General features: G+C 44.2%; 1 protein-coding gene and 1 pseudogene across 1 annotated transcript in view; one reads left to right on the top strand and one right to left on the bottom strand.

The window, feature by feature from the left end:
* The window catches only part of ST6GALNAC3 (ST6 N-acetylgalactosaminide alpha-2,6-sialyltransferase 3), a 212809-nt gene extending 186783 nt beyond the window's left edge, over positions 1–26026 (top strand). Inside the window, exons 4-5 of the mRNA XM_066624584.1 lie at positions 21787–21894; positions 25840–26026. Coding sequence (XP_066480681.1) covers positions 21787–21894; positions 25840–26026 — 295 coding nt within the window. The remainder of the gene's footprint in view (positions 1–21786; positions 21895–25839) is intronic.
* Positions 16318–16437, bottom strand: LOC136650674 (5S ribosomal RNA; annotated as a pseudogene).
* Positions 26027–27322: the final 1296 nt, after the last annotated feature.

Genomic DNA, 27322 nt, shown 5'->3' with positions numbered 1-27322 from the left:
GCTTTCCCACAGGCATTGTACAAGGGGCTGCTGATGGAAGCATGAGTCAGTGGAAATCCCAACCTCATCCCATCTCGTGCAAGTATGGCATGCCATTTGACTCACACAAAAGCAATATGTTTGTTGCTTGTCATTGTTGAGAACGATCAATGAACATAATGAAAAAGCAAAAAGTGGGATCTTCACAAGAGCACCAGAGAATTATGGCTAGGAACTCTCTTTATGTACTTAGTCTGCCTCTTCTAGTGAAATCAGTGAATGACTTTGGAGTAAGTACTGTGGATAACTGCACTCTGTGCATGTGGAATTTAATATGCAGAGGGGGAAAGGAGACTTTTTTATTAATGCATTAATGTATATGGTTACATTATTATGCTCTAATGCCTTTCGATCATTTGAAATATTGAGCTAGTTAAACAAATTCATTGATGGATTCAGCAAGATAATTGGCTTTCTCTGACAAGCCTTATGAAAGATGGTCTCGCTGTTAATTCTGGGCCAAGCTATTGTGAAGAGTAGGAGTTGAAATGACTTTCAGGGCAATCCTGTGATCCCAGCACACCAGATGGCTGCACAGTACATGTGAACCCTGTGTTCCCTGTGTAGGCATCACTGCCACCGCTACTGGCATAAGAGAGGGTTGTTGGTCAGGACAGGTTTCTCCATATTGCAGGGAAATCAATGTGAGACAGCCTTTGAGCATGGATGTTTTGAATGTACGCCTTGCTGAGTTTTGAAGTGAAGACTAGACAAATTGCAGTTGTGGCATTTTGAAGCATAGTCTCCTCTCCCTATTAATTCTCCCCTCCCTGACTTACTTGTGTTGATTTTATGGGTCGCCTTATCTAGTCACTCCCAGTTTCAGGACTGGAGTTATAGTTAAAGGTAGGTGCTAACATCTGAGATATTACCTATAGCAGTTCTAAAAAGATTAATGTTATTCATCAGAACTTTGTTTCTTTTTATTCTCCTAGTTGTTGTGTGGGTGTGGTTTAACCAAATTGTTCCCTGACAAAGACCCCAATTATTAAACTTCATACCACTAAAGTTCCCGTTTAGGTGTCTATAATTTTGTAGACATGGGAAAAGAGTGATGAAGCTCATGTCATGCCTCTTGTTCCAAGACAAAAGCCTGTGTTTCCTGCCCAAGGCTTTTATGCCCCTGGTGGAATGCCATGATTGGTTGCTGAGCTAGTGGATTATCATGATTGGTTGCTTAGCTGGTCAGAATTCTTTTGCCCATTGTGGCTTTGGGACCAGAGAGGAAAGAACTAAATCTAAAATGTGGAACTGAAATGTGCCTGTACACCACCCATTCACATCTCCAATGTTAGCCTTTGGAGCTAGCACACATTTGCCTGCATTCCTTCAGAGGATTTCACAGTCCTGCAGGCATGATTTTTGTACAGTCACATGAGAATTTTTCTTGCACCCATTCCAGAAACAGGCTAAAAGCAAGCCAAGAAGGCCATGAGAACAGGAAAGGCGTAAAACACCTGGCAAATTAATTGAGGACAAGTCTATCAATGTTTATTAGTCCTGACTGCTAAGCACAGGACCTCCTTGAATAAGGAGGCAGTGTACCACTGATTGTCAGTTACTGGAGCATAGAAAGGAAGGCTGTATCTAAAATATTTTCCTTGCAAGTTCCAGAGGGGTAACTAGCAGCTGTTGGACAAATTGGTAGACAGCCCTTGGATCTGACCCAGCAAGGCAGTTCTTATAAAACATAGAAAGCTACTTTTACTGAGCCAGGCCATCAATCTACCAGACTATTCTGAATATAGTAGATCAGTGATTTTCAACCTTTTTTGTCTCACGGCATACTTATAAGGTGCTAAAATTGTCAAGGTACACCAACAGTTTTTTGACAATTGACAAGGCACACCACAATTTTAGCACCTTATAAGTATTTTCAACCATTATAAGTGATTTTCAACCATTTTCATGTCATGGCACACTGACAAACTGCAAAAATCATCAAGGCACACCATCAGTTTTCAGACAATTGGCAAGGCACACCATGCTGTTGGTTGATGGCTCACATCCCCCAATGGCCATAGTAGTAAATGATACTCTCACAGTACTCTCACAGCACAACCATGGATCATTCACAGGATAGCAGTGTGCTGTAGCACACTGGTTGAAAATAGCTGCTCTACACAGACTGGCTGCTGGTCTCCAGGATGTCGGAGTCTTTTCTAGCTGTGCCGGAAGATGCCAGGGATCGAATCTGAAACCTGCATGTAAAAAGCATGCGCCCTACCACTGAGTTATGTTCTGGTTTAACATATGTTGTACAAGACTCGTATAGCCAACTGTTCAATCTAAAATAGAATTGTCTTGCTATCTGCAAGGATACCTTAGAGTTTGTGGTATTCCAAAGCCATTTAGAGAAATGAAGTAGCATTCTAGATCCATTTCCTCCGACCTGAGAACAAACGTTCATCACACTAAGCACACAAAGCATGCGTCCATCGTTGTTCCCCTGCAGATACAGCATGACGAATACCCCAGTCAGTGCTCTCTTCTAGGTCAGGCTGAATTCCTGAACATGTATCATAGACAGAATCTGAACACAGAGCAAGCAATGGTAAACGGTGATGCTTTTCCCAAGCAGCAGGATTTCATTTTTTAAGGGTTTCAAAGATTGCAGGCAAAATAGCTATTTATCCAGCTTCCACTGAGAAAACTGCCTCTGAAAAAAGCGACTGCCGTCTTTGAACTCGGAACACTCCATATTACTCTTAAAAGTGACACGATTCAAAAAGGGGCTTTTCATCAAAAGGCTGCCTTTGTGTTTCATTCCATGGAATCTAGACCATATTTGAAGATGCTCTGTGTGACAGCCTTTGGCAAAAGGTGTCGCTGTGCCTTCCTCCTCATTGCCTTAAAAAAATTTTTTTTTTAAGTTAAGAGACACTTTAGTTAGAGACATTGCTTTGTAAAAGGGGATAAGAGAAGTAAACTTTAAAAAAAATTTACAGTACTTATGGCCCAATCCTATCCACATGACACATTGTTGGATCTCATAGTTCACTAGTGCACAGTGCAGGCTGCCACCGCTATAGCCACTCCCGCAGTCTGCAGCTTGCTTCTGATGTCACAGCAGCCAGTGAGCCCTGCACCAGCAGGAGAGGGCAGCAGACCAGCCATCGGTGCAGGTCAGGTGGCAACAGGGATAGATCAGGATGGGTCAGAGCGGATGTTGGCGGCAGTGACATCTGTGGGATACTATGCTAGGTTCAACATACCCCTTATGGCCTAACACAGTGTTTCTCAAACTGTGGGTCAGGACCCACTAGGTGGGTCGCAAGCCAATTTCAGGTGGGTCCCCATTCATTTCAATATTTCATTTTTAATATGTTAGACTTGATGCCACCAAGGTATGTGACTGCATTTGGGGAAAGTTTCAGATCCGTACTTGTAACAGGCACTTATAGATATGCTTTTAACAATGATACTCAATGGGGCTTACTCCTGGGTGAGTAGGATTGCAGCCTTGGATTGTTAAAAATTTTCCTGCTTGATGTCACTTCTGGTCATGACATCACTTCTGGTAGGTCCCAACAGATTCACATGGGTCCCAGAGCTAAAAGTGTGAGAACCACTGGCCTAACAAATTTATGCAAGCAAAACAGCTGACATAGATCTGAGTTGGTCCATTGGGGACCAGTTAGTGGTGGATGACCCACCACTCCCTGGGGCATTTGGTGGGCCACTGTGAGATACAGGAAGCTGGACTAGATGGGCCTATGGCCTGATCCAGTGGGGCTGTTCTTTTGTTCTTATGTTCTAATGATGAGGTAAGTAAGGAATTTTTTTATTTACCTCTCCTGGCCAACCTGGTCTCTGGCTGCCTTCGGAATGCAGCAGAAGCTACATCAGTATCCCTGCATCGCTCTGGATGGCCTTGGGTCAAATTGGTCTGGACTTTTAGGCAGCAATCCTATCCAACTTTCCAGCACTAACATAAGCGCAATGCAACTCCGAGCTAAGGGAACAAACATTGCCTTACCTTGAAGAGGCCTCCACAACTGCCCTCCGACTGCAGAATGCAGCGCATGCCCTGCTGGCATAGCTATGCCCTTAGTAACTTCGTTAGTCATGACTAATTAAATGTACGATGCAGCCCTTCATTTGTAGCTATGCTTATCTGCCAAAGAGGTCATCTGATGGAGGTACAAGACATGCTTCACTCTGGTTGCTTGTCTGAGAGATGCTGTGAGGTCCTCAGTAACCAAACCTTCTTTTAAAGTAGTATGTCTTAAACCTATAAGGCCATAATGTAGTAGGTCGATATATGTGTGTGGGAGAATGCCAGAATGTACTGTAACACTGGGTTGATTTGCAGAGATTAGCTGGTTCCTCGTGGTTCCTTTCTGATCCTTCGCATGTACAGGATAATGTGGGAAAGGCCCATGTGAATGTCCATGATTCTGGCAGCCCAGCTTTTTTTACATTGTGCTTGAACGTAAAACAAGAAATAATTTTACATTTTTATAATTGCACAATGTTATAATTTGATAATTTTATATTGTTCACTTTTCATAATTTTGTGTGAGCCACCTTGGGTGCCCTCCCTTGTGGGGAGGAGGTGGGATAAAATTAGATTATTTAAATGAAAACAAGTGTTAACATTAGCATTTGTTAAAAAAATATATATATTGCAGTTCTTGTGAACATGGAAATCAGATCTAGCTGTTGTAAACTGCTATATAACAGATTCACACAGATACTTTCTCCATATACTCTCATTCAAAGGGGACCTTATGCAAAAATGAGCAGCTGGTTTGCATGTGTGAATCAATGTGTAAATTCCAATTTCAGTACACTATTTCAATACATTTTTTCTCTCTGCATATGTGCATGTCTGCATATGTGCATGTTTTGAAGGCAGTCTCATGAACAGCAAGAGAAGCAGTCTTTAGGACATGGTGGAGTGCGATTCAGCATATTACATTCAGAGTTAATATGTACCTGTACTGCATTTATGCCAGAACTGTACGAAACAGTGCACCTTGGTAGTTGCATGAATATTATGTTTCCTGACATCAGAATGTATTGCATGTAGAAAGCTAGCATGTTGGAGGGAATGTTGCAACAAGTTATGCATCCCAACTCTTTCTTTTTTTTTCCAAGTGGTGAAAGTTGCCGCCATCTGCATCAGAGAATGCATCTAGGCAGGTCAAAGGGGACCAACTGGGCATTGTGAATGCAGGTGCACTTCTACCTATGCATTTGCCACATGTGCAGAAGCTGGTTTATGCACATGGATTGCTGGATTGGTGTGCATGCATAGAAGGACACATGATAACTAGAAAAACCAGAATGGCTTGCACAAATCTGCATTTTATGCTCTGTGGAAGCAAAATGCAGCAGAGGTGGCAATTTTCAGTGGGAAAAGAGTGCATGGATAAAAAGTGGACTTTTCTGGTCCCATGCACCACAGTTCTGATCAGGCCCGGGTCTCTGCAGCTGATTTTACTTTTTAAATAACCGGCCCTTCTGACATTTGTGTGTATTTCATCCTTTTTTCCCTTCTATGCAACCCATTCCCAGCATGCTCTTGCCTTTTGACCAATAGCACCAACTCCCCTGCCCTGCATGAATTATCAGTGACTTTTTCTGAATGCTGTATGAGACAATAGGTTTCCTTTCATGTCATCTCTTTTCCTCTGTAGATAAGTAAGCACTGTGAAGCGGAAGCTCCCTTTTTGATGTGAACGCTCAACAAAAGCTAGTGATTTAGCTTTGGAATTAGAAATGTATAGCCTCCTTCTAACATATACATTTAGACAGCAGAAAGGTTGCCATGCCCAAATAAATCTGCTCTACCCTCCAGAGAATACAATATGACAATTAAAATAACAGAGAGGAGAGAGACGATAATTTGAACTAGGAGATTTGATTTGCATTTTTCCCCTTCTTTCTCTACAGCAGAATAATGTTTACTTTGCATATTCACTTTATTCAACCAAACAAATAGCACTGCATATCTCTACTACAATAGGAGCCAGATTATATGGATTTGTTGTCCAAATCTGTGTCTGTTCCTCTGTCAATATAATCCAACTTGATGGCAGAGGTGGTCCCGTTTTTGCAAGAGTTTGTATAACGGTAAGCCCTATTCCAATGTTTCATCCACATGGAGAGCGAACATCTGGACGGGAAACAGGATCATACCTGCTGGTTCTGCATATGAATTCCATGCACCTTCTGGTCCCATCCCCAACATCCAGGCACCGATCATCAGGTGAAAATAACTTCCGAAAATAAGGTACCGATCATCAGGTGAAAATGCATGTGCAATTACATACTGATAAGATCTTGTTTTACAATCAGGAACCCATGCCCATTCTGGATGTCCAATAGCAAATACAGTAAATAAGCATGAACAATTATGTGTGTCAAGCCTCTTTTAACTGGCATGCAGAGAATGGGATTGTAGCACATTACAGTTTGCTCTGTGCATGGACAGAACGTTTGAATAGAGTTTGAATGTCTTTCAGGCAATGGGTAGATGAGATGTAGTAATGTGTAGCTCTACATCTCCTTCCCTCCTCTCCCATAGGAATATCATGTTGTGTCAACAACATGGCACAACATCACTGTGCCGTGAATGAATTTCATTATTGTGAGCAACTAAAGTAGCAGGACACATATAGGGAAACTGTTAAAGCAGTGAAATCATGACTGACTTTTGTTTACATCAGATGTTACTGAAGGAGGCAAAGGACCAATACATTCTTTCCATCTTTTGGCTCTGCCCTGAAGTGTAGAGCACATAATGCGGGCACCCTCTTTTTGCTGACACCCAGGGTGGACCGCCCCCTGTCCCACCCTTGGTACATGACTGGTCCCCAGTTTGCTCAGTGGTAGAACACTTACTCTGCATTCAGAAGGTTCCATGTTCATGTCTAGCATCTTTAGGTAGAACGGAGAAGAACTCCTGTCTGGAACCCTGGAAAGTTGCTGCAACTCAGTGTAGGCTATACAGAACTGGAGACAGACATTCAGTAAAAGAACAGCTTCTGATGTAGATCTTGGCCTCAACTATTAATTGTTTAGATAGCTTTAAGCCACTTCTGTTCTCTCAGTCTGAGCATCTCTCATGGGAATAATAAAACTGACCTATTATAGAACTCTTGAAAGATTACCACGATAATATATGCAAAATCCTTTTGCTATGCTGTGTAAACGTGATTATTATTATTACTTCTCATTATCCAAATATTTCAGAGAGTTCTCATTCTCCTATAAAGATGTGCTGAGAGCCATCGGAAATTTATCTCTTTCCTGTTCATTTCTTCACTTATTAATGAAAGGACTTTGTATATTAAAAAAAAAAAAAAAGAATGGATACAATATTTGACTTGCACCCATGAGAATATGAACCCCCACTTAGTAGTTTACCATTAAGAGTTAATCAGGATATTTCTCTTGTGTTCACCTACCATAGATTTCTCTAAAATATGCAGCTAGCAGAAGTACAGTAAATGTCCTAATTCTGATAAAGAAAGAAAAAAGGGTGAATGAGGTGAGAAGGCCTGTCTTAATTAATTCTCCCAAGGGATCCTGGATTAACCTAAGCTCTGTTCAGTTTACATTCTAAACTGAACAAAAGCACATGTATTGACTTGAATACATATATAACTGGAGAAAATATCACATTTCCAGTTGTAGCTTATACGTTCTCATTTCAGTGTGCCTTTGAATTTATGATCTTTTTATGTTGGAAAGCATATTTTGAAGAAAACTGACAGGACATACACAGTGGCTTTTCCTTACAGTACCGTTTCTCAAACTGTGGGTCGGGACCCACTAGGTGGGTCACAAGCCAATTTCAGATGGGTCCCCATTCATTCCAATATTTTATTTTTAGTGTATTAGACTTGATGCTCCCATGGTCTGTGACTGCATTTGGGGAAATGTTACAGACCTGTACTTTTAACAAGCTACTGCATATATTCTTTTAACAATGATAGTCAATAGGATTTACTCCTGGGTGTGTGTAGGATTACAGCCCAGTATTGTGAAAAAATTTTCCTGCTTGATGATGTCACTTCCGATCATGACATCACTTCCAGTGGGTCTTGACAGATTCTCATTCTAAAAAGTGGGTCCCAGTGCTAAATGTGTGAGAACCATTGCCTTACAGAAATATTTAAAGAAGATCATGCTGGTGATGATGATTAAATGCACTTGTACAGAGGTAACCTGGTGCAGAAATTTGGTGTTGATTGGAGTTAAGGGCTTCTTTACCTATTTCCCAGTTACTTGGATGGAAATTAGAGGGATTATATTGTCATATTCAAATATTCCCCATAGAGTATTCTGCCCAGTGAGGAGCCTGAGAAAACGTGGTGAGATATGCCTGCATTCAACGTTATTGAGATTGTTGGGTGGAGACACTCCATTTGAGTGTCCATGGTCCCAGATGCCCATGTTCCTCAGACGCTGTATTTGCATGGTAGAATGACACAAAGAGATGATTTACACGTGCATGCACGTCACCAGGGCCAACTCAAGATCTCCCATTTCCTGGGGCAGAGCACCAAATTTACGCAGTGTTTACGCAGTGTTCTGCCAACTCTGCTGCTATCACAACTCCTCCTCTTCCTTCTGCCTTCTTTCTGGGAAGAAAAGCTTGAATGGATTTGAACAGCAAGTATTGAACAGCAAGGAGGGGAGAATAGCAAAGGAATATTAGCATCCCAATCCTATCCTGTCCTTTCACCCTTATGTTCACTTCCTCTTTCATTCCATTCCCCTGTTCTTATCTGAATCCTGGAAGTGAGAGGAGGAGCAGTGGAGGCAAGCAGAGGCACATCCCCCTTCTATCAACCAAGCCACCAGTTGATACAATCACTTCATTTTATCTCATGGACAAGCGGATCTTGCTGATGACTCAGAACTTGCTGTTTCTCACAGTTTAATGTGCACACTGACTGACATGAAAACAGTAGCTTGATATGGAAAATCTCTATGTGTTTGATCCATGGTAGTTCATTCAAATATGCAAGTAACCACTTGATGCAGAGATCCAGGCACGTGTATGCATGTGTGATTCAGCCGACAACATCAGCATGCACCAGGATTCCATCTCTGTTCCTTCCCCATTCTCTCTCCTTTACTCTCCTTGGTTTTGCACTAGCAAAATGGCTGGTGCAGATCTGAGGAGACCCATTTGGGCAGCTCACCCTTGGCTCCGGGGTGAGCAGGAAGCCTACCTCTGGGACTGCCTTCCCACAGGATGCAGTGCATGCTCCCTTGGTGCAGCTGCATAAGCAGTAGGGAGTTGTTAGGACTGGGCTGCTAATAGTCCTTTGCTTTAAGAGTGTGATTTTCTCATTGATTGTCGCCTGTTCATATTTGAACACGCCGAAGAATGACAGCTGTTCCATAGCTGATGAACTGGATGCCTTAACCTCAGTTTGAAGGTCACTATCTGTAATGAGTACAAATGATGGTCCTTTCAGCGGGGTATTCCCCCATAAAAGAATGGACTTGAACTAATATCATGACAGCATTTAAAATATCCTCTTGTACTTTTCAAACTAGCCGCTTTGGATGCTCTGGTAAATGACATTGTTTTCTCTCCCTGAGTGCTGTCCTTTGAAGCACTACCACTGCACTTGGATGAAATAGCTGTGACCTCTTGTCACTTGAATTCACGAGTTAGCAGGGATGCACCAAAGTCAGGTCAAGGAATCAGAAATGAGGAAGCTATGCAGCCATGTGGGACAGGAGCCAGTTTCTTTGCCTATGTCTTTTTCCCTTTACTCACAGCAATCTGGGAAAACGAGAGGATATTGTATTCAGCACAGAAAGAGAATGAAAAGAAAAGAGTAGCAGACTGTAGAGAAATGACTAGCAGACTCTAGACATGCAAAAGTGCTTCAAAATATTTAAATTTTTGAGAGTGCAATCCTAAGGTTCTATTGGTCGGCACAAGGTACTGACTGAGGAGTGTCATAAACATGATGCAGTGCACATCTGCAATGACTCAGGAGTCAGGGAGGCTCCCTGCACTGGAGCAGGTGCCAGCAATAAACCACCAGCACAGGGGTCTTGGGAGGGTGAGAGGAGGGCAGAATCTGGGCATCTTGGAGCAGAGGAGGGAGGGTGGTGGCAGACCCATGGACAGGACAGGCCTGGTGGGGGGGGGGGTGGAACCAGGATCCAGCACTTAGGCTGGATCCTAACCTTCCTACCTGGCAGCCCAGCCTAGTGCCAGGCTGCTTGGATCTGCACATCCTCTTTAGGTGGCACAGATCCAAGTAACCCCATTTGGGCCTCTGCTATGTTACCCAGGGTAAAGAGAATCTATTCCTCTTGTCCCAGGTTGCACCACAGCCAGCCTCAACCCTGCGCTGGATACAGAACAGGCCAGCTGACCTGCCTGTTCCAGCGCAGGTTAGGATTGGGCTGTGACTTTGTTCCTGAAAGTGTAGTGTCTAGTCTTAGGCCCAAACCAAATGTACAAAACCCCAGGTGGTAATGGGTAATTTTTCATGGAATAAGAGCATGTTAGGAAGCAATACCCATATCACTTTCCTTACTTATCCCATGGTTTTGTGCCATGGAATTTCCTCTTTCTCTTTCCCACTTGTCCCCTCTCAATCTATGTGTTTGGAACCTTTTAAATGTGTGGTTGCAAAACCATTTGGTTCTTGATATCCGTGAGCTTAGTCTGACAGTGTCCTAAATTATGCTCCTGGCAACCCTTCTTCACCACAGTTCCTCCTCTCCTCATTTTCAACTTTAAAGGGAGCAAACTCTCCCCCTTGTTTCTGACAAGCAGGAGAGACAGCAACAAATCCAGCTTTTGTTTGTTCTTGTGCGCAGTTTGGTTGGGATCGGGTGGGGGGGGGAGGACAGCCAAGGGAGCACTCTCTTGTCAGCACTTTGATGCTCTTCCTGCTCACAGTTAAAAAAAAAATGCAAAAAGACACCAACAAACAGCCTCTGTAAAGCCACTGTGCTAGAGTGGATAGGGACAATTGATCACCTCCTACTAAATATTAGAGTTATAACAGGTGAACAAGGAACAAAGAGGACTGATGCTTCCACTATAAGACTGATCCAAAAGAAGAGTCAATTCTTCCAAGTATTTTGTCTCTCCACAAAGAAGTACCCTCCGGTTTTGTCACTTTTGATAGAGGAAGTCAAAAAAGGTCAAGAAAACTGTTTCAGGTGAAGGATATGTTTCTGTCTTCATGCCAACCCTATCCATTGTACCGCAGCCATTTCATCACAACATGGTGCAGCAAGACAAGGGGCATTGGCCCAATTCCATTAGCAACTATGACATGTTTCTATTCTGCCTCCTCTGTGACAATGATGCATCTTCATTTGCCTTCAGTGACATTACTGAGCAGAAGAAAGAGGAAAAAAAGGTATCAGAGTTCGGTCTCGTCAGACACTGGCTGAGATCTCATGTCCATCAGAGTCACCACTGGGCTGCCACCTGAACACTCAGGTAGCAGTGGTAGAATCTACTGCAGCATGGGGGGGGGTGAGAGGGAGAGCCATTGGGGGCCCAGTGCAAGGTTTTGTCTAGGGCTCTCGTCGGTCTGGCAGTGTGAACAGCCTATATATATACATTGTGTGTACACACACACACACACACACACACACCAGGGAATTTGTTGGGAAGAATTTCATGTTTCCAATCAATACCGGTACTGTCACACCTGTGAACGTGCAGCACAAGCTAATTTTTTTAGACCCACACTGAACATTTTGGACATACAGGTCCAGCCTATTTATACACGGATTTTTTATACAAGGATTTGACTCAACACGAATGGCCACTGCAAACGAGAAGGAATGTACTGATTCCTGGAGAAGGGGAAAAATGCACCCCTTTAAAATCAGTTGAAAAAACTGAACAGTCCTTTAACAATAGCCTCCTTCATGAGAGAGAGAGGGCATCTGGCTGACAATCCATCAATCCTTCTCTCTCCAGGCAACCCTTCCCTTCCCCCTGAGCACGTGAAAGAAAAGTGATCACTTTGCATTGGTGAAGGGAGGGGCTGAGTGAAGCGCCTTTGTAAGCGCTTGGAGAAGGACTGATTGATGGATTGTCTTCTTAATGACTCTTATCTTACATCGAAAAGGTCATCAAGGCTGTTTTTAAATCACCGGAGCAAAGAATCTTTGTTTTTTAAATTGATTTGCTGTAGTGCGTTTTTTGCCATCCACATGAGTGCTTGGAACGGAACCCATGTGAATAATGAGGCTCAACCTGTACTCCAGCCGAAATTGTAAATTCTATTCATTTCAGTGGGAGAATTAAGCACTTCGCTAGATTGACCCATTTTTTTCTTCAACAACAATTTCTTGCTGTTTCTCAGAAAGAATTTGAGACATTTAAGATTTCTCTGAGACTGCCTATCTGTCTCCTAAAACTAAAACAGCATGAGATTGTATGTAACACCTGTCAGAGGAGACTTCTGATAAACAAGCACTAGAAATAAACAGGTAATCAATTTATTCCTTATTTCAGAATTGTTTATGGACACTTTACATTCCAAGTGCAAGTCACATCTTAAAGAAGTGTGAAATTTATAAGAAACACCTCCCAAAGTTTGAAAATAGTTGTCCATTTAGTAAGTCAATTCAAGTAAGTAATTAAAGTAAGTCACTTGAATGTAGCAACTCTATTCTTAAAACAGGATATTGGATATGATCTGTTGTCATGAACTGACTAACGGCACAACCCTAATCTTCCCTTGTGCCGGAGCAGTGGCCATTGCACTGGCCTAGGCTGTTGCAAACGTACCATAAAGCGTATTGCAACAGCTTAGCAGGAGTACTAGTAGGAAGGCCTGTGTCATCATGCCAGTGCCAGTGCAAAAAGAAATGTGTGCTGAAGAAGGAAAGAGGTGCTGCAAGCAGCGCAGGGGTGGAGCAAAGGCAGGGAGGGGTGTAACAGGGTGTGGGAGTGTGGGAGAGGGGGGGCAGATCGGTTCCCAGGAGCGAGCAGGATTGATAACAGCTGTGCATACCGTATCCTATCTCCCTCCCTGGGCCTGAGAATCCAACATGAGGCAACTCAGACTTGTGCTGGCTATTTGACAATCACAGATTGGAGTTGTCCCATGGAGCAGGCTGGGGATTTACCCAGGGTAAGGAGACAAACATTCCCTTAACTAGAGGGGACCTCCAGATTGCTCAGTCTGCATTTAGGATGCTGCACGGCCATGCTGGACCCACCGTATTGGCATGGGTTAGGATTGAGCTGTGATACTGCTCCGTAGCATTAGTAAGTGCTCTGTGTGTGTTACCTTGCTATAATCCTTTCCACAACCTTGAAAGGTATTATCTTCACATTTCACTTGGGAAACTGAGGCTACAGGGGAGGGGTTTGCCTCTGGCCACCCGGTGAATTCATGGTAAGGTATGATTCAAAGTGGGGAAGTTCTGATTCACAGTTCAGTCTCTCAGCTGTTATACTACCCCAACTCATTATATTGACAGTTATATTGATGCTGTTGCTTTTGAGGAGGTGCTTATGTATTTTGCTGAAGGAAAGAGGTTAGACTCAAGTGAATTCACTCATTCATCTTTCTTCCTTTCTTCCTTTCTTTCTTTCTTTCTAATCTCCAGAGAATAGAAAAAATATATATACACTTCAGGAAATTATACATGATTTCCTCTTGTGTTACTTTCTGCAGGAAATGTGGAGTCTTGTTTATTTCAGAACAGAATATCTTTTATCACACACCCTAAGCTATTGTTGCAGATAAATGCATATATTGTGACAGTTTTACCTATAGGATTTTTGGCAAGTTAATCTTGACAATTCCATATTTTCCTTATTGTTGCACTCCTGTAATGGGTTTCCTCACATTTTTTACTGCCATTTTTACTGCCATGTTGTTTACATGAGTGAAATATTCATTCAAAAACTATACAGAACACAATCCTATCCCTTTCCCTGCCATAGTTTTCAGCCATGCCAAAATGGACTGCGCTGTATGTTATGGTGGGAGGGGAAATTGGGAGGCTTGGAAAAGAAAAACATTTTCCCTCACCACTCCATAAGCCTTCCAATCACCAATGAGTCTCCTTGGACCTTTGCCAACTCTTTAGCTTGCGCGAGTCTGAGGAGACAAAGGGGGTATGTCGGCTACTACTATGGGGATAGCATCTGTGCAAGTCTCCATGACAGGTGCAACTCCCTCCTACCTGTGACACACCCCTGGTCCTCTTCCTTTTACGTTCTCCTTTTTCCTGTTATGCCCTCCCATGACTCACCTCCATTTGTGGGTACTCCTTTCTCCACTACTGTGGTGTGGGGCCTCTCTGGCAGCAGACCAGAAGCACATGGCTTGAACACCAAACTTGTTTTGTATGGAATGCTTAAGAATGTTATGTCATAAAATCAAGGAAACTGTGATGCTCCTGAGTTTGACAATTCCATAGAGCCCACATTCCATTTTGTAAAGCTAGCAAAGTAGACCCAGCCCTCCTGGTTATACTTGTATGCTGCATTTGCTTAATCTTGACTGCCACGCAACAAAGGGACCAACCATGAGTAGGCTTGCCAGGTTGGGTAGCACAGTGCTTCAGATCTTGAATGTTTTTAAGCAGGGATGGGCAAGTCAAACGCAACAAGTTGAGTCACAAGTCTTCGCCCCCCGCAACTTGAGTCGAAAACGAATCCTAACGGGGATTTTCCAAGTCTCCCAGAGTGCTTTGGCTACTCAAAAAGATACAAATCACAAGTCTTTCCCTTTAAAAAGCCAGCTGTGGCTCCATGGAAAAAAAAGAGGGTTGCTCCAGGGTGTGAATAGGTTTCAGAGTTCTCTTTAAACGCTGCCCTGCTGTCCCCCATCCAATCCGTAAACAAGGCAAGAGCAGGTGGGACAAACTGCATGAGAGCAGGAACAGATGCTACAAGAGGGAGGAGGGTTTGGAAGTAAGATATAATTAAAGATAGGCATTCCAAACTAGAATTCTGGCAACAGTAAATAGCCACTGGAATCATCTGTCCAGAAGTATGTGGAGCCAATGTCTGACATAGAATCTGGTATCTTATTTTTAAAACAGCAAGTTTTTAGCCATTATGTTTGTAGGAGACTTGAAAATGTGTGGGATGTCTCCAAAAGGATGAAGAAAAATAAATTATGTATGATTCCTGTGATTATATCATGGGGCTCTAAAGCCATGATGCTGTAATAACTTGGTTGGAGAAACAGACTTTTTAAAATATTTGCACATAATTCCATAGCACAGGCTTCCAGCAGATTAACTGTAGGAAGTACACAATCAAAACAAGCAAGACATGGAGCAGAACTTTAGTTCTGCATTAAGGATATGGAACTGTACCGCCTATTTGCGAAATTATATCATTTGCCAGCCTGAAAAGTTTCTCTGTGTGTCTGTTCACATCACTTCTACATTCAGAAGACAAACTTGTGTTATTGGTAGCAGAGGAAAGATTTTCCAGGCAAGTTTGGTCAGAATTCACTGTTGTTCCATTCTGTTCAATGAGGCTTATTTCCAAGCAAGTGTGCATTGTCTTCTGTAGCCAACACATATCCTCAAATCTCCACAGGGCTTCTTTACAGTTATTATTGGGGGTGAGCAGGGCAACACAGAAAGGTTTGTCAAACCATCTTCCAGAAATCATTCTGAGGGCTCTAAACCAGAAGGCCTCTGTAGGCCCAGCTTGAAACAGGGCTCTGCTGAACAACAGGCTTGGATGGAAGGTCCTGAGTTCAGATTACAGGCATGCCCCCTTATCTGCGAGGGGTTCCATTCTGGAACCCCCCCAGATAGCTAGATATGGGTGGACGCCCCCCACCATCCAGCAGTGACAGGAGCTCTGCTCCCCTTTCTCTGGAGGGTGTTCTGAGCCCCATGTGTCCACCCGTGGCCTCTGCAGTCCTCAGAATGACTGTTACAAGTTAAAAAATGCTGCCTCCAGTTTTATCATAAAACTGTTTTTGTTGCCTTATTAGGCATTTTGTGGCCCAGGGAAGCCCCAGAGGACTCAGGACACCCCCTGGTGGGCTTCTATAAGGCAATAAAAACATCATTTCTAGTTTTACGATAAAACTTTTTTGTTGTAACTTTTTTTTACCTGTAACAGTCATTCTGAGGCTCGCCAAGGCTGCAAGCAAACATGCGCAACCTCTGTGGAGCTCAGGACACCCTCATGTGCAGGCCGCAGACCTGATCTGCAGTTAAGTGAAACTGCAGATATGGAAACTGTGGACATGGGGGCTCCCCTGTATCTTATATATTCCTTACAGAACAAATTATGGTTGGCAACCTTCAGTCTCAAAAGACTATGGTATAAGCCTACAGCACCTGGTATTCCCAGGCAGTCTCCCATCCTAGTACTAACAAGGCCTGACCCTGCTTAGCTTCCGAGATCGGACGAGATCGGGCATGTGCAGGGTAACAGTTGCTGTCTGACAAATTACCTTTGGGGATATTACAGCAAGATGTCTAGACTTCCCTCCCTGCCATTTTATTCTGAGGGCAGTTCATCTCATCCAATGTGCTGGCATGGCACGGGCCTCCCTACAGCTTGAAGAGCTGCTCTCTGAACTGCAGATTTTTCTTTAGTGCACTGTCAGAATTGGTATCTGAGAATTATCCAAGAACAGGTGTGTCTTGGTGGACATCCAGGCATCCATGTAGTGTCCTTGGATGATACCCATCCCAAGAACAAATGCACTAGATTAGAAAGACTTAAATTACTATTTAGGAGACCCCAAGTTTGCTGGAGGGTCCCATGGCTCCTGTTGCTCACTGTGGCTTGTGACTGACAGCTGCTTCTGGTTTCCCAACTTCATTTTTCTTTTGCTTGAGCAGCTTGATTTCTGCGTTGTCTGCAAATGTTGTTTGACTCCCCAGAACTGCTTGTGAATTGCCTGCACTTGGGGCTTTGTCTTAACTGCTGAGCTGTCACTATGGCAAGTTGATTTTGGAAGGCTGCTGCCCCCATAAAAGAGTCACTTGGGAGCTTGGAATTATCAGCAGATCTCCTTAAGGAAATGCCTATTTCTGTTTCCACATGTTGCCCTCTCTGTCCAATATCATCCATTGCTTTATCTAAAATTGCATCTTCTCTACCCAACAGGCTGTGAAGCTCACCTGTTAAATTGGTTATAAACTGACTTTTCACACAAGATTCCATCATGGCTTACCACTCCTCATATACCCCTCTCTTCATATTTGATGGAGCAGGATCTGCTTCATCCATCAATTGGGCAGAGGAGCAGGGAGAGCTCTATCAAATAGCCTTCCCAGAGTGCATACATAAGTCTGTAACAGTTCCCTCTCTTAGCTTGTCATTTCTTCTCCTCCTAGCTTGCTATGTCCTTCTGTATTTCAAAGGAACCAAACCACTCTCAAAAAGGCCCTTTTAGTGCTTACAGCATTGCACACCAGAGCCACAATCTAAACCAGGAAGCGGCGGGTTAAATGCTTTGGCATCACCTTCTAGAAATACTGCAAGGTATCGGGCTGTCTTCAGATCAGTCCACTCTTTCACAGAGACTGAAAGCTCAAAGGCAGCCAGGTTCGCACCAATTCCAGGCCCATCTGAGTGATCAGTAAATCTCTTCTCAAGCAATAAAGCATTGCTGTTGTGAAGCTGTTGCCACCAGTTTTAATCTTTGCTTGGAGAAACAGCATATAAAGATTGGCAGGTTATTCCACAGCACAGACCTCCAACACCTATCTTAACTGACCAGGAACTTCTCCAAGAAAAAGAGCAACAAGACAAAGATACCGGACCTGAATTTAGCACGAAGGATGTGGAACAGCCCCATTGTTTGCAGGTCTGGCTTATATTGTCATTGCAATATTTCCCTTCCCATTTTCACTCCCAAGACTACTGTATTTTTTCTCTTCAAATAACCTGATACACCCCCCAAAGAACCTACTTTAAAACAGAGGCCAATAATTCAAAACCAAGGGCTCAGAGTTCAGCAGGAAAGCGATCCCAACAAGATAGCAGGGAGTTCCCAGATGTGGAAGTTTCTTCGCTTGTACAAAGATCAAGCGCCAACTTCCAGTGAGCAGTGGTGGTGCTGGCAGAGGGAAAGTGCCCCAGGGAGGCAAGACAGGGAGGAACATGCCGCAGGGAGGCGGGGGGAACATGCCACAGCGGCCACTGTCACCACCTCCTCAACTGCAGCCAAGTGGGCAGGGAGAGAGCGGGAGGACCATGCTGCTCTCTGTCCTCAGGACAAGCAAGGAGATGGCATGGAAGAGGAGGTAAGGAGTGGGGTCTCAGTGCCCTTCCTGGCCAAGTGCAGACAGAGCTGCCACTGAGCCTTTCCTCCCCTCTCTTTCCTCCCCTTCCTCCCCTTGAGAAGGGTTTCGGTGGGGAGGCAGGGTGGCTTGTGGCAGGGGCAGCATTTGCACATCACCTCAAGTAGCCCTTGGACATGGGTCATGCCCTGTTCATATCAACTTTATTCTCAGCTTCTGCACCAATCATAGTAACCTGAGGAATGTTTTCAGTCTCATTACACACAGTTTTCATGAAAGGACATCTATGGAAAATACAAATTCAGGGCTGTTGCACACAAGGGCAAATGTCTATGTGGGCAGTTGCATGAATGCTGCATGTAATTAAGAAAAAATGTATACATACATATATGTATGTTCCTATGTGTCCTGGAATGTATGTTCCTATGTGTCCTCAAACACATTCAATGTAAAGGGCACCAGGCTTGACCAAAGGGGAAATGGGACGTAGCACAATATAAATTCTACCATTTCCCAACTGCTGCAGCTGCCCACATGTGGCAGGGGGTCCCCCACCTCCTCTCTTCAGTTTAGCAGTGGAGGAGAAGTGTCAGAAGTAGGCCTCTTAGCCCACCTGCCAACTAGCTTCTTCCTCCATGAACGAGGAGGAGAACAAGTAGAGGCAGCAGTGGCGGTCAGGAATCTTGATCAGGGACCCAAATCACCATAGCCGCCACCTACCTCTCCCAACTAGTCCACCTTACCTGTTTCTTCCTCCTCACTCTGCTGCTCTCTGTTGAAATAGCATAGTAAAGCAAGAAGGAGCAATCAGACTGAGAGATGCAAAAGTGAGGTGGTCTTTCAATCGGGCAGGGTGGCAGAGCAAGGGAGAAAAGGTTGGAGGAAAACTAGAGGAAGGAGCCACAAAGGTGGCCAATAGGGAAGGAGCCACAAAGGTGGCCATCTATGACCATCCATCAACTGAGGCAGTCTGCCTTATCTCTCCTCATGATTGGACTGGCCTTGGTAGACACCAAACACCGCAATCATAGAGCACCTGGATTGGTTTTAGATGTTCCCAGTTGCAATCCCTGGCATCCATGTTGCTCTGAGACAGAACCCTGTCTGAAGAACCAACGGTATTTCTTGGAGGAGGCAGCTTTCACACTGCTTCTCACACAGACACATGGGAAATGATCTTATTACCCATCCCTTATTATTACAATTTAGAGCAGAAGCATAGTTATTGCTTTTCCATTCCGCAGTGGTTTTTTTTGGACTATATTGTCAATGATATTTAGAAGCTTATGACCTTTGGGGGAAAGTTAAAATTGTTTTCACACTCCTAGCATTGCCTTCATTAGTTTGTCAAAAATATGTTTACAGAATCAGATTGAATTCTAAGGTGTTGCGAATAATCCCGTGCTCCTGTCGTTTCCTTGCATTCCTTCATTAGCTTCAAGAGGAAGGGAAAAGTAGAAAGCAGGGCTTTGCTATAAACTACGCAATCTGTATTCTGTCATGCTTCCCATCTCCCAAGAAAGGTATCTGAGAACTGACTTGTCTGTTTTTATTTATCCTGCCAGTGGAGTATATTGATGAGAAGACTAAGGTCCAATGGTGTTAAAACAAGACATGAAATATTGATTAAATCTTTTTAAAAATTCCTTTTTGCCCCTGAGTGTAGGAGTTTTTAGACGCTACTGTCAATAGAGTAGTCTCCAACAAAGCTCCATTATCAGAAGAATCCACTTTCTTCATCATTCTTTGGTAAATGGCTATTATCATTCTAAATTGGTAGCATCAAAAGCCCAAGGTAGCATGTTTCTGCGGCTAAGACAGGAAGCTGCTTAGTGAGAGTACAGCTAAATATGTCAGGCTGTAACTGCTTTCAAGTACCCACTTGCTCTCTACAGGATTTTGTTGAGAATCACCTTTGTAGTTAGGAGTAAGTATTCCAGGTGGCTGAAGGAACTGCTTTTTCGACTAGCCAGAGAAACTCAGGGGACAGATAAAAAGACAGATATACCGAATGGTCTGAAGCTGGCAGTTGTGAGCCATAAGAAAATGCTCAGCCTTAGTGTGGCTTTATTAGTAGCTCTCACTTTGAAGTGAAGGACGTTTACAGGCTCATCTCTAGAAGGCTTTCTTGGAATATGTCCCATCGATTGCAACAGAACTTATTTCCTCATATGCGGACGGCTGGTGTCCTTATTGGTCTCAGGGTCTCAAAATGCAGAGAGTAAGTGTTCAGAGGAGAGGAGATTGAGGAGGAGAGGGCTAGGATGAGCACACTCCACATGTCATGGAAGGGAAGAGCCAGCCTTAGGAGCTGTGGGACCCCATTGCAAACATTGTTGCAGGGCCCCAGGCTCACAGCCAAAGTCTGTAGAATCTTAAATATATAAGTAACATTTATTATAGACATTACCTCTGGTAGAATAAAAAGCAATCAAAATGTGTAATTAAAAAGTGCATATGAGTTAATGCAGGGGTCTCCAAACTCCGGCCTGGGGGCCAGATGCGGCCCACAGAGAGTCTCTATCTGGGCCGTGGCCAGCCTCTGTTCCCCTGAGAGCCTCTGGCCTAGTTGACCAAACACAACCAGAGTTGTGCTTGTGGGGTGGGGGAATGGGGGTCCATTTAAGTGTGTGCTTTATTTCTTGGGCTTTGTTGGTGCTTGGGGACATCCTGAACATTTGAGCTCATTCACTTATTCATTCATCTAAGTTCCATCTCTAATGTATTCATTTAAATTTTATATTTAATTTTTTTTCCGGCCCTCGCCACTGTGCCAGGTATTTGATGCGGCCTTTTGGCCAAAAAGTTTCGCGACCCCTGAGTTAATGGACCAGTGCATCTAAGTACATTTTATATAAAATTGCAAACAAGACTAGAGTAGATTACCCTAGCACAGGGGCCCCGTTAGGCACGGGGCCCAATTGGGAGCAATTGGTCTAGTTGGCTCTGGACTTTGCACAGCATGTGAAACGGGGGGAAGAAGAGCAGCATGCCAGTGGAATGAGTGAACAGTGCTACACTGTCTTAGGCACCAGGGAAGGAGTATTGTAATTGTAAGGAAGAAGCTTAATTAGGGCTGAAGTGGGATGGATAGAAGGGGCTGCTACACCACAGGAGTTCCACAACCGAATGCAAGAGAGTACAGGAATATTACATTAATGTTTGCTTAAGGTACCAAAGTGCTGAAGCTGCACTCTTGTTCTACACATTTGTCTCTGGACCCTGGAAGTAAATGCTCCTTCATTACACAACATACTTTACCAGACATTCTATAGTTACAGTTCACACATAGGCTTGTTGGCTCAAAAGTAAATCAATGGATTCTAGTCTTAGCATATAGCATTTCTTTTGCTGGATAACCCAGAGACCCCAAGTGAACCAGAGTGAAAGTCCAACTATAAATAACTCAAAATAATTACACGTTTGTCAGATTGTCAAGTTGCCAAATGTCTTTTTATGCCAGATAACAGATGATATGTCGTTGTGAAAATGTTTGTCATTTTTCAATGCAGTCTGTTGTGTGTGTTGTGTCTTTTACAGAATCCAGTCAGGCTCTTATCTCAGCACTGGTTGGTTTACCTTAATTCTGGCTATGGATGCTTGCTGCAAGATCCGCGTTTATGGGATGATAAATGACACCTACTGCAAGTAAGATCACAGGAAATTATTTTCATGCATCTACAATTCTGATGCCTTGTCAAAATTTCACAATTCATTTTAATGCCATAAATCCAAAAAATGAATTAGGCAGGCATTCCCTCACAGTCTGCATTGATGTGGCAGTTTATTGTCAGTGTATTTAGTCCCCATATGGCATGTGGTATTGATTAAATGAAAGCATTTACAAAAGTTTAATGTCAAATGTTATGAAGAACTTTTTAAATCGAAGACTTTGTGTCAAATCAGAATGAACCTGGGGAAAACAGGAAATATTTCTGTTTACTTTCTACTGCTCTTGTACTACATATACCTATTTGTTCCTCAGATCCAATAAAGCACTGGAAATAAGATGAACGGGTTTATCCCAACCCAGATAAGGAGATCCACCTGCCTAAGCAGGCTTCCACATTAATATCACTTGTTGGATCAGAAAGCATAACCATGAGTGATATACAACTGGCATTAGAATGTACATCTTTAGATGTACATTTAGCATCACATCTGGTACATTTAACATCACATCTGGTATGTCAAACCAGATGTGGTGTTCAATGTGACATTTGTGTTTTCCCCCCCTTAATTTAAATATCAACTAAAGCTGCGGTTTTCAAACTCTCCGGGAGTTTGAAACCCGCAGTAAGTCTTTGCGGGGGCGAGGGGGAGGCAGCAGGGGCAGAGGGAAGGCAGCAACGCGATCCCCAGGATCGCCCCACTCTCCCTTTCCCTGACCTGGGGTGCCCTGCAGGCGCTCGCGCAGGGCTCCACACACACAGGGACGGCTGCTGCAGGGACTGGAGGGTGCACCCCAGTCCCTGCAGCCCTGTCAGAAGGGAAAGCGGAGCTATCGTGCTCTGCTTCTGGTTTTGCGGAGCAGGGCACGATCACTCCGCTTTCCCTTTTCCTGACCTGGGGAGCCCTGCCGAAGGTTGCGCAGGGCTCCCCACACCCCCGAGAGGCTGCAGGAGGCTTGGGCAAGTGCACCCAAGCCCCTGCAGCCCCCCTGAGCGGCGCAGTCCTGTGAATCGCGCTGCTGCCTTCCCCCTGTCTCCTGGCTGCCCCCACCCCTTAAGGGGGGAGAGGCCAGGACCCACATGCTGGGGCATTGCGACACCCCAGTTTGAATACCACTGAACTACAGTGATATATAAGGAAGGGGCAACAAAAGCACATCCACTGTTGCTGCTATAACCCCTAGGGGAGAAGCTTCCATTGCTGCTGATGGTCTAGCCATCTACCGTTTGTGATTGTCTCTTTAATTACAGTTTTTAGGAGGCTACAGGAGGGTAATAATTTGGCTAGAATTGGGTGGAGTGAAGGATTTGGACACAGTCTCAATCCTGATTACCCCAACTCTTAAAGCTACTGTTTTTAATTAAGAAAAATATGCAATCACAAATGACATGCCTGGTTTGAATCTTCATTTGAATGCTCTCCAACTGCAATACATTGCTTTCATTTGAAAGCCATCCACATTTTGTCACACCTATGACCCAATTCTATGGGCCATTTATGGTGGTGGAACTCCCATTCTGTCACCGTAAGTGGCACAGCAGCACTGCAGTCGCACACACCTGTTGTACACTGTGGGATCACCAGCACAGGTCTTGTGTGTGTGCCAGAAACACGAAGAAACTACACTGGAGCAGGTGCGTTGGTGGCATGAGTGGTTTGGGGGAGGTTCAGGGCAGGAAGGGGTGGATCCCCACGGCAGCAGTGTGTGCCAAAATGCTATCCCCGTTTTCGCTACATACCCCCTGCCTCTCCTCAGAATTATGCTGGCGAAAGAGCTGGCATAGGTCCAAGGAGACCAATAGGTAACCAGGCAGTCTACTGGGTAGTAAGTAAATTGCCCCTTTCCCCCACCACAGCGTGCCTTACTATCCCTTGTCAGACTATAGCATGCAACCATATCAACAGAGTGCACACTGGATGCAATGGGGGGATGGGACCAGAGGCAAGAGGCAAGTAAGATGTAAATAAAAAACATTTATACGTACCTCCCTGTAAGCTCCCTACTCACCTATGGATCGCCTCAGATCCTCACCAGCTATTTCTCTGTCATAAGTCCTAGGAGAGGAAGGAAGCATGTCAGGCTACAAAACTGGGAATAGCATTCTAATCTACCCTGCTGCCACAAGGATCCACTCCCTCCAGCCCCCAAACTGCCCCTTCCCTCCCTGCCCCAAACCTTCCCTGAACTGCCCACAGCCTGCTTACAGTCCACATTCACTGCCACCTTTTCTGTTCTGAAGCTGGCTGGGCTATAAACATCTTTTAAAAGAGCAGTCAGAGGTGAATTGGGGTCATTGACAGGAACTAATTATACTTCATGAGCAACCTGCCAATAAATATAGTATGGCCCCCACATGACACCCCCCCCCCATTTACCCAGATGGTGCTTTGGATTTTACCAATGCCAGTGCTACTGAGGGTTTTGGCATTGGCCTGGCAAAGTGATTAGTGTGGACCCTCAAGCAGTGCCTGAACTGGCTCACTGCTAACAAGCTTACCCTGTACCAGGGCCAAAATCCAGTTGATTTCACTGCTGCCAAGACAGCAGGCCAAGAGATATTATCCTCAAAAGCCTACTTCTCAGTTACGTGGAGGAACTGTTCAGAGCAGCTGCCACAAGCCTCTGCCACAGGTAGAGAGCAGCGGTGGCCCACCAATAGTTCCTCAAACTCCCCCAGTGCCAGTAAGTCATATGAAGGGTGGGAGAGAGGCGGGGAGGGGAAGGAACAGGGTGGGGAAAGTAACATGGAGGAGACCGGGGTGGAATGGGGGCAGATCATGGCCTGAAAAGGGGCGGTGTCTGTGGCAGTGGTGGCACCAATACCCTATCCCCTGTCTGGGCTTCGAACTGCCTTCCTGGGTCCAATCTGAATCACTGGCACAGGTCTGAGTTCCAATATTGGTGGTGTACTCCAGGGAAGGGAACAAATGTTCCCTTATTCAAAGCAGATCTCTGGGACTACTCCCCCCCCCCCGAAATACAGGTTGAGTTCCAGTATCCATGAGGGTTCCATTTCCAGCACCCACGTAGATAACAAAAATTACGTTAAAGGAAATCCATTTAAAAAACAATGCCCCATTGCTCAGTTATTTTAAAACAGCCTTGCTGACTTTTGTAGTGCCTGACAGAGGCATCAGGCAGGCAATCATTAATCTTTCTCTCTCCAGACACTTAGAAAAGGCTTCATAAAGAATGCAGAGGAGGTGATAATCACTTGCATTCTTTCATGTTCTGGGGGGGGGGGAGAGAAGGGTCGCTTACCTCTGAGTGAAGCTGTTCTAAGTGCCTGGAGAAAGAATGATTGAAGAACTGTCTGTCAGCTGCCCTGTCCCACGCTAATGAGGCTATTGTTAAACTAATGAGGCTATTCCTCAAACAGTACTGTGGAGTAGCCTACGCTTAGAGGTAGTGACTGGCCCAAGGTCACCATCGAACTTTGTAACTGATCATAGATGTGGACACAGGTCTGCTTGGTCCAAGTCCAACACTCAGGCCGGTAAACATAGGGTGCAATCCTAAGCCCTTATGTCAGTGCTTTCCAGCACTGGCATAGTGGTGCCAATGGGACATGCGCTGCAGTTGGGTGGCACTCACGGAGGTCTCGAAGTAAGGGAATGTTTGTTCCCTTACCTCAGAGCTGCATTGCCCTTATGTCAGTGCTGGAAAGCACTGACATAAGGGGTTAGGGTTGCGTCCAGAATCATTTAATTACAACAGTAGATCTCACGAGCCACTGTCATAAGTGACTCAGCAATGGCTCAAATTTTTTTTTTTGGGGGGGGGTATGTTTTTGCTCATTTTTTGCCCAGTTTTTTTTAAATGTACTCCACCTAAAGGTGCAGCGATGGATCCATGGTGAATTCATTTAGGTGGTGGAGAGAATGCATTTCATGAACTTCTATGTCTTGTATTTGTTCTAGATCAGAAGGCTTTCGGAAGGTTCCTTATCACTACTATGAACCAGGAAGATATGAATGTGAAGAGTACTTTCTGCATGAAAACACACCTCATGGAGCCCATCGGTTTATCACAGAAAAGAAAGTATTTGCTGGATGGGCCAAGAAGCACCCAATAACCTTTACACATCCTAACTGGACATTATCTTGAAGCTGGCTCTCCCAGCCTTCGACTCGTCACATGTTACACACAGTAAAAGCTTCCGTTTACAAGATTTGCAACTGACTGGACAATCTCAACCTGGGTTGTAGTACAGAAGACAGACAAGGTAAAGAGGGATTCCACTGTGAAAAATGACAAAACTACCAATCTGTAGAAGATGTACCAGATGTACATTCTGTCTCTTAGCACTGAGAGAGAATAATGCACATTCTTTCTAACTGGATTTTTTAAATTCAAGATGGCAGCAGTTTGATTTCAAGGTGTTTGTGTTTTGTAGGAGGAGGCAGGACACAATCCCATGAAACATCAATATTTTTGTTGTTTGGGATGATTGATATACATACTTGAATATAGATTCTAGATTGTTATGGTTTAAGAAACCTGCTTTTTTGGCTTGACCAACCAAACAACTTGTTAAGGGCCTTGTTAACAACTTGTTAATGTATGTGTGTTTTTGTTTGTTTGTTTTGTGTGTGTTTTTTAACATACGCATGGCTTCAAATTCGCCGTGTATGGAAAAAAAATTAGAGATGGGATAAGAAAAGATTCCTGAACTCCAGATCATTTCTACATACACAAGGATTTTGTATGTCTGAAGCCCTGGGGTAGTTCATGTTATGTGAATGGCAACCTGCTTGCACAGCAGTTATTAATATGTTGAACAATCTAGGCTTGCAATCCTAACCAACTTTCCGGTGCTGACATAAGGGCAATACAACTCCAAGATAAGGGAACAAACATTACCTTAAGGAGGCCTCCATGACTGCCCCCCCCCCCACTGCAGGAGGCAGAATATGCCCCACTAGCACAACTATGCCAGTGCTAGAAAGTTGGTTAGGATTGCACTCTCAGTTGTTTTTCTGGATATTGCCTTACATTCTGCTGACATTTATGAGATAGAACTTGATAGAGAGCTAGCGCAGCATAGTGCCTAAGGGTCCAATCCTATCTTTGCACAAGGTCCACCAGTATACCATAAGGCCAACTGCCACAACGGCCACTCCATCAATCTGCCACTAGTACAAAGGCTGGAAGGCTATGCACTGGCAGTGGTACCTCACAGACCAGCCATAGTCGAGTTGGTGGTGGGGACAGATTGGGATGGGGATTGGACTGGATTGAGGGAGGATTGGGATAGGATGGGGCAGATCTCAGCAGCAGCATATCCTGTCTTGGGCCTGGCATGCCTCCTTCAGCCTAACAGATCTATACCAACTGTTTTTCTGGTATAGATAAGTAAGCCCATATGAAGCAGCCAGAGAAGTAGGTAAAACTTTTCTGCAC

The sequence above is a fragment of the Tiliqua scincoides genome, chromosome 4 (assembly GCF_035046505.1).
Source record: "Tiliqua scincoides isolate rTilSci1 chromosome 4, rTilSci1.hap2, whole genome shotgun sequence".
In the NCBI taxonomy this organism is placed as follows: Eukaryota; Metazoa; Chordata; class Lepidosauria; order Squamata; family Scincidae; genus Tiliqua; species Tiliqua scincoides.
The sequence above is the reverse complement of the archived record's forward strand: the minus strand, read 5'-3'. Positions and strand labels throughout refer to the sequence as shown.